The sequence below is a fragment of the Chiloscyllium plagiosum genome, unplaced genomic scaffold (genome assembly GCF_037043375.1).
Source record: "Chiloscyllium plagiosum isolate Xiang-an unplaced genomic scaffold, Cpla_swu_hap1 HiC_scaffold_25, whole genome shotgun sequence".
Taxonomy (NCBI): domain Eukaryota; kingdom Metazoa; phylum Chordata; class Chondrichthyes; order Orectolobiformes; family Hemiscylliidae; genus Chiloscyllium; species Chiloscyllium plagiosum.
Genome location: NW_028270163.1, coordinates 41,645,769 through 41,660,604, shown reverse-complemented (window position 1 = coordinate 41,660,604; position 14,836 = coordinate 41,645,769). Strand labels below are relative to the sequence as shown.

At 41.3% G+C, this 14,836-nt stretch overlaps 1 protein-coding gene across 4 annotated transcripts in view; it reads right to left on the bottom strand.

Annotated features, from left to right (window-relative positions):
- slc39a11 (solute carrier family 39, member 11) overlaps positions 1-14,836 on the bottom strand; it is a 728,791-nt gene that overhangs the window by 178,792 nt on the left and 535,163 nt on the right. Inside the window, exon 7 of one of the 4 annotated variants that reach the window (XM_088000669.1) lies at positions 11,431-13,452. The exons of the other annotated variants lie outside the window; for them this stretch is intronic. Coding sequence (XP_087856795.1) covers positions 13,302-13,452 — 151 coding nt within the window. The 3' untranslated portion in view covers positions 11,431-13,301. Of the gene's footprint in view, positions 1-11,430; positions 13,453-14,836 lie in introns of those variants that run through there. 4 annotated transcript variants of the gene reach the window in all.

Sequence of the window (14,836 nt, the reverse complement as noted above, 5' to 3'; positions counted from 1 at the left end):
TATCCACTTTCTCACAGGTAGACTTTGAGGCCTGCATTTAAAAATAACATGCTAAAATTTACGAATAATGAGCAAGATACTGGCAACAATTCATAAACTCAGATACAAAACCAAACACAGTGCAACCTCGTTTAAGCCATTTGCAAACTTAACTTCCTTTCAGTATGGTTCATTTTTGTATATCCTTTTGGATACCTAATAGCTAAGTCACTTGATATATGCTTATACTGAAATGTAATCCTCCATACAGCTTTGTTTTCTTTATCCAGTTATGGGTGCATCATAGACAGTGATCTCGTACGGTTGTTTACCAGAGATCCTTTGGAAAGGTCAGTATAACGGGAGTTGCTCCATTTAGGGCAGCTGATGCTCAAAGGAAGCCTTTGATACTGGCCAAATAATATCAATCCCTGCCATTAGTTATTGCATTTTTTTCATACAGTCGTGTTTCCATTGTTCTACCATGATGGATTCCAATTGTTTTTATTGGGATCAAGAAAACAGTTCTCTAGCTATCTCTGTTGACCTGTTAAATGTGGGATTTATGTTTTTCCATTTCCAGATACAGGACAATCAAAGTCTCCTGTGCTCAGTGACTCCGTCAAAATTACCATCAGGTATTGGTTGTTGCACCATCCAAAATAGAGTTGGAATTTAAATTTCATTTGGACCTTTTCCCAGATAAGCTCTAGTTAGAATATGCAATTAATGGGTGTAGCCTCTTGTTTCCAATGTGTGTGTGTGTGTAGACTCACAAAGATTAAACTGCCATCTGGCCTGGCACATCTTTAAAGACGTGCGAGGTACACCCTTTATTGATGCCTTTAAGTGTGTTTTTATTCTCAACTCTCCATGCACAGAACAGAAATTCATCTCATTTCAAAGGGAATGTATAAATGACTAGTAGACACATGAAAGCAAACTTATTTTACGACATTCAGTAGGCTGTTCAAATAACTGACATCTTTTATTTTAAGCTGACCACAATTAGATGATAGCAAACTAGATTTTTTGATGGATATTATCAAAGTCAGAGTATCGATCTAAATTTCTACAATGATTCAATGGCTCCTTATTATATCAATTCTGATGTGGTTTAGTATTATTGGTCTTGAATTAAACCTTTAGGTGAATATCTGGCTATTTCTAAGGTGCTTGATGTATACATGCACAAGTGTTACAAAGAAAAACAAATTTAATTAAAATAAAATCTCAGAGTTAAATTGACTTCTGCATAGTTAATGAGAATGCAATTCAGCATGTTGTCTCCCTGCACTGGACAATATTTGGAAATTTTGAAAATAAAGCAAGAATATTGCAAGGATGCACACTTCTGTCTCGTGAGAAGGATCTCCTTTATTCTCTCCAAAGGAACAAGTTCTTCTGCTGCAATTTAATTCTGCTTTGAGGAGATACGTAAAGATCAAGGTAAAGGTAAAGTCGTGATGGGTCCCGGGGCTGTAGGGTTGCTCTCTCCTTAGAGAGAGGCAAGGGATGAGGTTGAGAAATGCACCCAACTGAGTGACCTGAATACAGCAAATGTTCTAGGTTTACCACACATTTTAGCAGTACCCCTCACACAATCTCCAACTCTTATATGCCTCATGATTTAGCCAGTCAAAGGTAGTTTTTGAGCATATGTTTTGTATATAGGCTTTCTTCAGTGATACACTGAATTGAGATCACTCCACCTCTTATTATTCAGTGTTGCTACTTGGAAAGGTACCTTCAGTTTTCAGTCCTTTTTTCCTGCAATATCATATTTATTTAATCTTTCATGAAAAATTGCTAAAAACTTGTCTTTGCACCACCATCAGTTTAAATCATACATTGCTTAGTCTACATGTGGTGTATATAAAGAAGATTTACCTTTGCTCAGTTCATTTATCATTCTGTTTCTTCTGTGAACTCTGCCTAGGAACAACTGCAGCAAGGGTGTGGTATATTTGTGTATTATGATGTGTAATGGCATGATCAGCTCTGAGCCGTCCTTGCAGTTTCTTGCACTTCACACCCCAAAGACTTTGTAAGGATGAAAGGCTGAACGAACATTGCCAGAATATGAACCAGACACCTATTATTTTCTGCGCCATTACTCCAAACATTTGCTAACCTGACACTTGTATACATTACAATTAGCTATGAAATGGCATACACAACATAGAAGTGTTTCGACCATCATTTCAACATGAGTGTTCTTCCCCACAGTAATCATTTTGTCCACCTCGTATGGTATTGCTTTTCAACTAAGAACTAATTTTCTTTTAAAAGAACAAACTCTGCTTAAAAGTGATGGTCAAAAGAAAATCCAACATTTAAGCCATGTTCTGTAAATAAGTGTAAAAGCCGCTTTTAACTCTTTTTGTATCATATTCAAGTTGTACCCCCTAACACCAGCTCACCGATGGAAAAATAATCTTATTTATCGCAATAAACCATCATAACCTTAGATGCAATATCAGGATATCATGCAATCCTCTTGGTTCTAGTTTCTCTTTACAACTTTAACCCTTCATTGTTGATATCTTCTGTTGTGCATCTATTGCTTCAATAGCCATCCCAGAATGGGGTGCTTAGACCAGCACATATCACACCAACAGTGGTCTTTATTAATGTCCAATACAATTTCAGCATTAAGATATTGATCTTCTATCGATATTGCCAGACACAAACCCAAGATACAACCATTTTCACTGCCTTATTTTGTACTGCTATCTATATTAACAAATCTATCTGCTCTGTTATTGTTACCACTTTGAAATAAATTCCATCAAGTAATTCATATTTCTTACTTATTTGGCTATCCTACAGACTTTCAATTTAGTGCCATTAGCATTTTTCAACATTGTGCCCTCAATTCCAATTAAATAATAACAGCCATTTACTGCAGTGGAACACATTCAACATACTTCACATTTTGACTATGTCAAATCCGTTTTTTTATTTTTTTTTATTTCTGACCTCTAAAGCCTTCTCTGACCACATTTCTGTTATTTATGTATGTCATTAATCCAAAGATGCCTAATCCTCAAATGTTTCTGGAGAAGTACAGTATCATATTATCACCTTCCAAAACTAAGATACCTGGAGAATTTTGGAAAACTTGTCATTTCACTAATTCCTTTCTATTGGGATCCTCAGATACCATCAGTATTTTCCATCCTCGATCAGTTTCAGTAAGGCGTTTAAATGTATAACCTCAATTAATATGGTTGCACACCATCTCTGGTCATACAGTCCTAATACCCCCATTCCAGTGATGCCAAAGTCAAAGTATTTAACCACACTACCATACATCAGGAGCATCTCGGAACTGACAGCCAGACTACTGCGACCCCTAGGACTCATAACGGCACACAAACCAACAGCCACGCTCAGACAACAACTCACCAGAACGAAGGACCCGATACCCAACATGAGCAAGACAAATGTAGTGTACAAAATACCATGCAAGGACTGCACTAAACACTATATAGGACAAACAGGAAGACAGCTAACAATCCGCATACATGAACATCAACTAGCCACGAAACGACACGACCAGCTATCCTTAGTAGCCACACATGCAGACAACAAACAACATGAATTCGACTGGGACAACACTACTATCATAGGGCAAACCAGACAGAGAACAGCCAGGGAATTCCTAGAGGCATGGCATTCATCCACAAACTCCATCAACAAACACATCAACCTGGACCCAGTATACCAACCACTACAGCGGACAGCTGAAACTGACAACCGGAAGCGGCAGGGACAGATCACTATAAACACCGGAGGAAACATCAAAGAAGCGCTTCGCAGGAGGCTCCCAAGCACTGATGTGGTCGCCTAGCCAGGGGACGAAACGTTTGCAACAAAAACTTCCAGCTTGGCGAACAGAACCACAACAACGAGCACCCGAGCTACAAATCTTCGCACAAACTTTGAGTATTTGAGAGTATATTATGCACCAGGCCAGACCCCCTCAAAATATTTCAAGAAGGTAGCCCAGACCTTAACTTTTCCAGTTGTTTTAAGTCAGTATTAAGTGCATATTTCAGGAGTGATGCAGCTGGCCCAAACACTCAGTTTTAAACAAAACTGAATTTATTTACAGACTACTGAATGAAACATGAACAAAAGAGAACCGAATTTAGAATAACTTAACCTATTTGAAAACCCAATCGACTCAATCGCAACTTAATGATGCTGTTCCAGATATTTGCAACATCCCCATAAACACTCCCTTGGCAGAAAAGGTAAAATCAAACAAAGATTCTCACAGGAGAAATATCACAGAATGAATCAACCAGAAAATCTCTGATGAATCCGGGAACCTTTACCCCCAGCAGTTTGCTTTAACAAGTAGCTTCAAACAGACTGCTTGCTAAAACCAAACCAAACCAAGCCCTGAAATGGGGGAACTCGTCACTCCTCTTTCACTGTACAAGTGTTTTAAAAGAAAGACTTAAATGCCTTTGCAAGTAGATATTTCCAGACATTTCAGAACCTCTGCCTTTACAACCCCTTTTGAAATAAAAACCAAGGACAACATAACTTTGCTGAAGGAGCAGCATCGTCACAAGTCTTCCATCAGCTCATTCTGAAAAGCTATCTGATATTGTACCCTTTCCAATCCCTGCTAAATACATCAGTTGACCATCAATGGTTCTTCCAGGAGAAAGTGAGGACTGCAGATGCTGGAGATCAGAGTCAAGAGTATGGCGCTGGAAAAGCACATCAGGTCAGGCAACATTCGAGGAGCAGGAGAATCAACGTTTTGGGCATAAGCCCTTCATCAGGTCAATGGCTCTTGCCAATTTAGCCCTCCTAACTTGGAGAAGGTTCCTTTTAACTTGCTGTGACTTTTTTTAAAAATCTAGTCAAGTAACTTCATCCTCAAATTCTCTTTGAAAGTCTTAAACTAGGACTAATGTTGCTGAAATCGTTCTTTTTCAATTATTAATCTACCTGTAGGTACACCTCTGGGGAATATTAAGCAGCTCCTTTACGCACCCATATCCCCATTTATTTGAAGGTAGGGGAGACACTTAAAATCAAATGGGTGTCAAAGTCCATCACCTGTCTACCTACCACTGGGTTGTGTTCCTTTTTATGATAGGCGAGTAAGGTGCCAGCCCATCAGTTGCCCTTCACTTGTTTGTTAAAGGCCAATAAGTGTCAGCCAATGCTGTCATAATAGTGAAGAAGTTCCACTCTCACCTTCAACGCACAACCCCTCATGTAATTCACCCGTGTGCATTCTGGAAATGATCTAATAATACCTCCCTTCTTTCTGGCATTGCAACATCTTGCATGAGTACAGAGAGAACTGCAAACATGAAAATTTTGACTTTCACCAGAAACAATGTTCCTATCAGAGTTTATCTTTTGGAATAATTACTATCTATTACAATAATGCATCGTCTGTACACACTTCTCTAATTTTCCTCCAAATTTCACCTTCCAAAACTAAGAAAACTGGAGAATTTTGGAAAACTTGTCATTTCACTAATTCCTTTCTACTGGGATCCTCAGATACCATCAGGATTTTCTATCCTCGATTAGTTTCAGTAAGGCGTTTAAATGTATAACCTCAATTAATATGGTTGCACACCATCTCTGGTCGTACAGTCCTAATACAGTGATGCCAAAGTCAAAGTATTTGAGAGTATACTATGCACCAGGCCAGACCCCCTCAAAATATTTCAAGAAGGTAGCATGGCCAATTCACCTGACCTGCACATACTTGGACTGTGGGAGGAAACCGGAGCACGCAGACACGGGGAGAATGTGCAAACTCCACACAGACAGTTGCCCCAAGGCTGGAATCAAACCTGGGACCCTGGTGCTGTGAGGCAGCAGTGCTAACCACTGAGCCACCGTGCTGCCCTAAACTTAACAATTTTCAACCAAAGTAATAATTTTTGTATCGGAAGGTTTCTTTTCGAGTGTTTGGCAGTTTATAGTATTCTCTCAGCAATGAGACAAATCCATTGACATTCCTCGTATAATTCAAAAAGGATCTAATTTGGATTAAATTAAAATTTCAGTTGATTTTCCACATTCTCACACAGCATTTATCATGGGAGGTGCAAAAACTGAGAAAAAAAAACGGATGCTGGAAAACAGAAATAGGAAGTGTTGCCAAATCAGGACAATCCAAACAAATATGAAAGAAATACCTGGAGAAACACAGCAGGTCAGGCAGCATCTATGAAGAAAGGAAGAGAGTTATCGTTTTGAGTCCAGTCTGACTCTTCTTCAAAACTGAGTGTGGGAAATAAAATTTCCCAGTGACAATGTGCAGTTTTCTCTTAAGGTTGAGGTGAAGCACAACACCGTGGGCGGCACGGTGGCACAGTGGTTAGCACTGCTGCCTCACAGCGCCAGAGACCCGGGTTCCATTCCCGCCTCAGGCGACTGACTGTGTGGAGTTTGCACGTTCTCCCCGTGTCTGCGTGGGTTTCCTCCGGGTGCTCCGGTTTCCTCCCACAGTCACAAAGATGTGCAGGGTCAGGTGAATTGGCCAAACTAAATTGCCCGTAGTGTTAGATAAGGGGTAAATGTAGGGGTATGGGTGGGTTTCGCTTCGGCGGGTCAGTGTGGACTTGTTGGGCCGAAGGGCCTGTTTCCACACTGTAATGTAATCTAATCTAATGTAATCTAATCTAATCACAAGGTTAAGAATGCCTTACTCTGTATTTAACCAATGCACTTCATACATATTTTAATGTTAGCCTTATATCCTAATATTGTAAAAGTGCTGTCTTCCTTTACTTTAAGAAACAATAATTATTGTGTGAATAAATTCCTGCCCCATGCCAAAGTCCAATACAAAAATTATTACTCTGGTTGAAAATTGTTAAGTTTAGGGCAGCACGGTGGCTCAGTGGTTAGCACTGCTGCCTCACAGCACCATGGTCCCAGGTTTGATTCCAGCCTTGGGCAACTGTCTGTGTGGAGTTTGCACATTCTCCCCGCGTCTGCGTGCTCCGGTTTCCTCCCACAGTCCAAATATGTGCAGGTCAGGTGAATTGGCCATGCTAAATTGCCCGTAGTGCTAGGTGCATTAGGGAAGTGGGTCTGGGTGGGTTACTCTTCGGAGGGTCGGTGTGGACTGCTTGGGCCGAAGGGCCTGTTTCCACACTGTAGGGAATCTAATCTTTATGGGTCACACAATGGCAAGGTCCTGTGAATTCAAATTTAACAGAACATTACACATGGAACAAGGAACAAAATTAAACTTGGAAAGATGACACAAGAACAGATTAAACAATATCACAACCTTTGTTTCATTTAAAACAATTGAAGCATGATTATATTTCAATCAAATTGTATTTTTGAAGTAAATTCCAGTACTGAATTTACGCAGTAGTTTTAGTTCAGTGTTATAATCGCAGTTGATGACTGGCTTTGAACTAAATTAGGAACCCAAATATAAATTAAAATGTCAACTTTTAGGTCTCAATTAGAACTGAAATATAGTTCTGGCTCAAGCTGGTTTTGTTGAGGGAGGAAATAAGGCACTACTAATGCTTAACATGGTGAATAAAACTTTAAGATTGGAGCATGTTCAACACAGTTGGTTTGATATTTTGCAGTTTCATTGCGAAAGGTGAGGGTGGGTGGGCTCTGAAATGAACAACACATGCAAGTCAGTATTGATATTGCTCCTTTGCCTACAGCCCGTTACATTTTCCAAATAACGCAATGTTGCACTTAATAGACCTGGATCTACATTAAGGTCTTGCTGACTGGTTACATAATGCTGTTCATTATTTTAATATAGTTTGGCAATGACTGCCCCAACACAAATCAAAATTTCCCTTTGGGAAGGAAACTTTATACAATAAAATCATGATAAGTCAAATTGCAAATTTGTGTTAAGTGTACGACAATAAATATGTGAAAAATGTCTTTATTTTTCAATTGGTTCACACCTTAGAGAGACCTGACCACTTAAAGTAAAAGTCTGGATTAGAGTAGTGCTGGAAAAGCACAGCAGGTCAGGCAGCATCCAAGGAGCAGGAAAATCGATGTTTTGGGCAAAAGCCCTTCATCAGGAATAGAGGCAGGAAGCCTGCAGAGTGGAGAGATAAATGAGAGGGGGGTGGGGGTGGAGAGAAAGTAGCATAGAGTACAATAGGTGAATGGGGGTGGGGATGGAGGTGATAGGTCAGAGAGGAGGGTGGGGGAAGGTAGTAAAGAGTACAATGGGTGAATGGGGGTGGGGATGAAGGTGATAGGTCAGAGAGGAGGGTGGGGCGGATAGGTGGAAAGGAAGCTAGGCAGGTAGGACAGGTCATGGGGACAGTGCTGAGCTGGAAGGTTGGAACTGGGGTAAGGTCGGGGGAGGGGTAAAGAGGAAACTGGTGAAGTCCACATTGATGCCCTGGGATTGAAGTGTTCCGAGGCGGAAAATGAGGTGTTCTTCCTCCAGGCGTCTGGTGGTGAGGGAGCGGCAGTGGAGGAGGCCGAGGACCTGCATGTCCTCGGTTGAGTGGGAGGGGGAGTTGAAATGTTGGGCCACAAGCCGGTGGGGTTGATTGGTGCGGGTGTCCCAGAGATGTTCCCTACAGGGCTCTGCTAGGAGGCATCCAGTCTTCCCAATGTAGAGGAGACCGCATCGGGAGCAACGGATACAATAAATGATATTGGTGGATGTGCAGGTGAAACTTTGATGCATGTGGAAGGCTCCTTTGGGGCCTTGGATAGAGGTGAGGGAAGAGGCGTGGGCGCAGGTTTTGCAATTCCTGTGGTGGCAGGGGAAGGTGCCAGGCCGGGACGGTGGGTTGTTGGAGGGCGTAGACCTGACCAGGTGGTCATGGAGGGAATGGTCTTTGTGTAAAGCGGAAAGGGGTGAGGAGGGAAATATATCCCTGGCGGTGGGGTCTGTTTGGAGATGGAAATGTCGGCGGATGATGCAGTTTATACGAAGGTTGGTAGGGTGGAAGGTGAGCACCAGGGGCGTTCTGTCCTTGTTACGGTTGGAGGGGTGGGGTTCGAGAGCGGAGGTGCGGGATGTGGATGAGATGCGTTGGAGGGCATCTTTAACCAAGTGGGAAGGGAAATTGCAGTCTCTAAAGAAGGAGGCCATTTGGTGTGTTCTGTGTTGGAACTGGTCCTCCTGGGAGCAGATACGGCTGAGGCGGAGGAATTGGGAATACGAGATGGCATTTTTGCAGGAGGTAGGGTGGGAAAAGGTGTAGCTGTGGGAGTCGGTGGGTTTATAAAAAATGTCAGTGGTAAGTCGGTCATCATTAATGGAGATAACATTTTGAGAGAAAGCATGAAAAACGTTGATCATCTTTTTCTGCTTAGCTTGCTGTTTTCAGATGAGTCCACTATGTTGTCAATGCATTTAAACATGCTTTCCATGTCTTTGTGCTGCAGTGTGAAATTCCACAGGATCTCTACAGCCTTTGCAGCTTCGGCTGTAACTGGTGGAGGAGGTGGTAGGCATTCATTGTAATCTTCAAGTTTATCAAGGTGATAATCCATCTTTTCCTCCATTGAGACATTTGTCTATTTTCCTCATCGATGCGTCAAAAATGATGGAGATCATTCAGGAAGGTTAGTTTGTTCATGTAGAATGAGACTGTCTCTTGACATTCACAAATAATATGGTTCCTTGAACTTTCCTATCACAAGAAGCAGCTGCTTTTTGGTACCACCCAGGCTAGTACAGACCAAACCAGCCGTACGTACCTTGTTCCACTTTCTACCAGCACATGTTTTGGCTTTAAACATTCAAGTGCGATTTGGTAAAAGATGGGTAAAACAGTGGTTTCATCCATATTAAAAATGTCTCTCACCCAGTACTTGGACGAGAGCATTTTGCAGCCTTTGCTGCCAGCTTACAGATCATAAAGTCTGTCTTTCAAAGTTTTCCTGCAACTTCTTCAAAGGGCTATGAATTATTTAGTGCAGTGTTGTTGCGTACTACTACACATGAACACAAAATTCAAAGTCGCTTTGAAGTATTTTTATCAGTAGTGTTCACTGACCAATGTCTGACATGCCGCAAATAAATTTCCACTTTCTTGGAATTTTCATCCCAACAGTAACAATCTTGAATATGGCTTTCATGGTAGGAAGGCCATAGGAACTGCTGATTGGATGATTTCTCAATGGAATTTTCTAGGCAATTAAATCTGTCTCACTGGATTTCCAACTGAACTCATGATTTGGCTGGAAGTAAATCAGGCAGCACATTTATGAGCAAAAGATTTTAAAATATTTTTTATATATTGGGTGGCATGGTAGCTCAGTGGTTAGCACTGCTGCCTCACAGCACCAGGGTCTCAGGTTCGATTCCAGCTTTGGGAGACTGTCTGTGTGGAGTTTGCACATTCTCCCCATGTCTGCTCCGGTTTCCTCCCATAATCCAAAGATGTGCAGGTCAGGTGAATTGGCTATGCTAAATTGCCCGCTGCATTAGTCAGAGGGAAATGGGTCTGGGTGGGTTACTCTTCAGAGGGTCGGTGTGGAATTGTTGGGCCGAAGGGACTTTTTCCACACTGTAGGGAATCTAACATTATTAAACCTGAGCACAGTTGTAATCTCTGCTTCCATTAATGTTACAATCAATACGCTTCTGCAAACTGTTTGGCCTCAAGCATATCTAGAGATATCATTGTTGCTTTTCAATCTTGAATTTCAAAGACCAGGGGCCTGCATTGCCAGCTCAGCTTTGAAAGCTGACCTAGAATGAGATCTTCCCAGCCTCTTGACAACTGATCGACTTTAGTGTGCAGCTGCATGTAGCACTGGTCCCAGACACCCACTCAATCCAATCCAAAAGCAGCTTTTCAGATGGTTCTGAACCTCCAATGGATTAAAGCACACCCACCCAGACCCAGTCCCCTACACCTAACACTACAGGCAATTTAGTGTGGTCAATTCACCTAACCTGCACATTTTTGGACTGTAGGAGGAAACCAGAGCACCCGGAGAAAACCCACGCGGACATAGGGAGAATGTGCAAACTCCATACAGTCCATACCTGAGGCGGGAATTGAGGCACTGTGAGTAATTTTGTGTTTACAAAGTACAAGGCAGAATGACAATGGCACTGTAAATTACATTTCCGCTGTGTATGGGCTCAAATATGGCAAGTTAAACTTGCTTCAAAATGTTACATGATTGAAGTCTTGATTGGTGGGAACAGATTACAATAAGATAAAAGCAAATTGCTGCGGATGCTGGAATCTGAAACCAAAAAAGAAAATGTTGGAAAATCTCAGCAGGTCTGGCAGCATCTGTAAGGAGAGAAAAGAGCTGATGTTCAAGTCTAACTGACCCTGCACAATGAGATCTTGTGTAAAGGAAGTCACATCACGAATAATAGAGACGTAAAGAGTAAAAGTGAGAGCACAAGCTCCACTCTGTATTATCTTTCAAGGTAAAAGTTTCAGCTTGAACTCTAGCACACTGATAGGAATTTGATTTGATTTATTATAGTCACATGTACCAAAGTACAGTGAAAAGCTTTTTTTTGCTAGCAGTATAGGCAGATCATAGCAAACAAGGACATTCAAATCACAGGGTGCTTAGACAGAGCAAGGCAGAGCATACAAAATTAATTCAGAGGTCATTTAAGACATAAGCAGAACTCTGAAATATAAGCAAGATGTCCAGATCCCAGGATGAAAATGATTATCGCTACATATACAGTTGTTTGACAGCTAATAGAATGAAATTTAAAATCATATTTACAGCATATAAATCTGACATCAAATTAACCAAAGTGGTATTGCTCTATCCTGTAATGTTTTGGAGAGGGGGTGGAGGGAGTAAGCCTTCGGGCACATTCTTTATTTAATATTCTTGCTAGACATATGACTGGTAATGTTCCATTATACAGTGTTTACAGAAACCTCAAAGTGCGGGCAATTAGTAAATCTGAACCTTATTCAGGCCAAGTGCTTCAATTCAAGAGGAAAAAGGTGTGAGGTAATGTGGGTTATTTTGGTACAAACCCTGTGCTGTCTTTTCAGTGTACTTCAACGCTGTTAGAAATTAAAAGCCAATGATATACAATGTCTGTCCAGAACTGGTTTGATTATCGAATGCTGAAGGAATGTCGAGGTTCAAACTGCTTCTAATTTCTAGTCTAATCGCCTCTGACAGCTGGTCGAGGAAAAGATTCCCACAAATCTGACTTCATATCTTTGAAATTGCAAACAGAAGTTTGGCTTTTTTTAAACTTACATTTTACAACATTTGTCATCAAACTAAAGGTGCTTTCAGAGTCGAAGAGTGTGGTGGTGGAAAAGCACAGCCAATCAGGCAGCATCCGAGGATCAGGGGAATCGACAATTCGGGCATAGGCTCTTCATCACGAATTCCTGAAACGTCGATTCTCCAGCTCCTCGGATGCTGCCTGACCAGCTGTGCTTTTCCAGCACCACACACTTCGACTCTGATCTCCAGCATCTGCAGTCCTCACTTTCTCCTAAAGAGGTTTTCAGCTACGCTTCCCTCCAGGTAGTGGTGAGGAAGCTGCTACAATAACCTAATAGGAAGTCATAATGTTAGCTACTTGGGGTATTTTCATCAGTTTCTTTTATCCTTTTTTACTCCCTTTGTTTAACTAAAAATGCAAATTTCACTGGAGCAGACACAATTCCTTTGGCCAGCAACATACTGTGAAACTAAACTAACAAAGGAAGTCTTCCTGCTGGTGCCACTGACCTACATAAATCAGAGCAAATCTTATCTGCTGTGGTGGAATCATGATGGATCCTTGTGCTGAATACCACTAAACCTATAGAGTCCAGTCTACCTATCTTTCCTAAGTGGGTCTCACTGAACATGAAGCTTAGGGTTGATGTAGAGTTGATGGGATAAAGGTTAAAGGATGCTCATTGTGACCTCCAGATATAATCAGAGCCTCTTCCCCACGCGGAAGCTCCAATAATTTTTGTAAGTAGCTGCTGGAAGATATATAGCAGCAGGAGTTTGCATTTATATATAGTGTCTCTGTCTCTTCAGGAGTTTGAATGGGGCACAAGGAAAAACAGAGGTTTGCCTTGTGGCATTTTTCTCTCTTTGAGCTTCCATCCTGATGGCACGTTTTCCCAAAACCAAAAATCAGCTTGTATAAAGGTGAAAATGACTTCCACAGTATTTCGGAAGGTCGTAATAACCTAGATTCTGAGTGTTCATGTTGTGTAACTTTGCCCCTCCCTTGTGGAGATTTCACACCCGAGTCTGGTCCCAACCTGGTACGTTGTCCACACTGTCACATTTCAAGCCGGGCCTGGAGGACATCAACTGGGGTGAGAACCACTACTGGTTGTGCCTCTTCCAAACTACATGGAGAAGAGAGACAGAGAGAGAGAGAGAGAGAAAGAAAGAGAGAATAGAAGTGAGAGTGACAGAGAGAGATAGAGAGAGAGAGTGAGAGAGACAGAGAGAATGACAAAGACAGAACGAGAGTGAGAGTGAAAGAGATGATAGATACTGAGAGTGAGAGTGAGACAGAGACAGAGACAAAGAAAGTGAATAAAGATCACATTAGCCAATTGTACATGACTATTTGGCTGAACTCAGATAACAGAAATAGAAAATGCTCAAACTTGGGATCTTTCTGATTGTTTCACTTAGTAAAACATCACTAAGTGAACTTTTTAATCCAATAATATTTTAGCTCCTGTTCAGTCCCTACACTGTTCCATTATTCCATTCCCCTCCCCACCGTCTGTAACCCTGAGGGACTGTATGCAATGTGCTATAAAGTCCTGTTGCAAGTGGTACTGTTCCAGGAAAAAAATCTTATTGCTTGGTATAATTACTTCAGAAATAGTTGTTGATCTGAGTGCAGCTGTCTATGGATTTTGCTATTAGCAGCTTGTTAATTTTGAGAGTGTTTTAGCAATGTTTCTTTCCAGGAATGTAATGGAATCCCTATTACCCATCATTGCTAAGACATTCCTGGCAATATGCACATTGGACTCTATAGCAAACACAGAAATTGCTGGGTAAACTCAGCAGGTCTGACAGCATCTGTGAAGGGAAAAACAGAGTTAACGTTTTGAGTCCAGTATGATTCGACTTCGTTCCTTCTTCTGTACTCCGAAGAGGAGTCATATTGGACTCGAAATGTTAACTCTGTTTCTCACTCCACAGATGCTGCCAGACCTGCTGAGCATCTCCAGGACATTCAGATTTTGTTTCAGATCTCCAGCATCCACTGGATACATTTTTGATTGGATTATGTATTTCTATTGTTAGCATCAAGCTGGAATATAGCCACCTAAAAACAGCATGGAACACTTTTAAAAACACCAAAAAAACCATGAGATGAGTGGATGTGCTCAGAATTTTCTTTATTTGTTTTGGATCTAGATTTGATTTAATTCTAAGTCTACACACAAAAAAACGAATGTCTTCACTACACAGCACTTCTAATAAAATCCCTTTGTTTTACTGCAGAAACCCACTCTATCCTACTGTAGATTCTTCCAAAATCATTTGTGACACGTACCTCATAGACATGGTACATTAAGCCACATTGCTCACATCCTGTACAAATCAAGGGTCACAAACATGATTCTGCACCACATACCAACTGATCAGAACATGCCATTACAATGAGAATGAATAACGTATGAAAACAAGTGCTTCATTCATTACATGGGTGTAGGAGGGTAGGAGTTATTCAGAGGGCGGCACCCTTTGTCATTCATGCTTTTAATTAGCCATGAATCAATAAACAGGAATTCCATACAATAAATGTAAACTTTCAATTGGACAGTAACAATGGAAAAAGTTCAAGGGTAGATTTTCCTGGTACCTGATGGCAGCAATTTATCGGAAAATTGGTTATGGCAGAGCACACCAACCC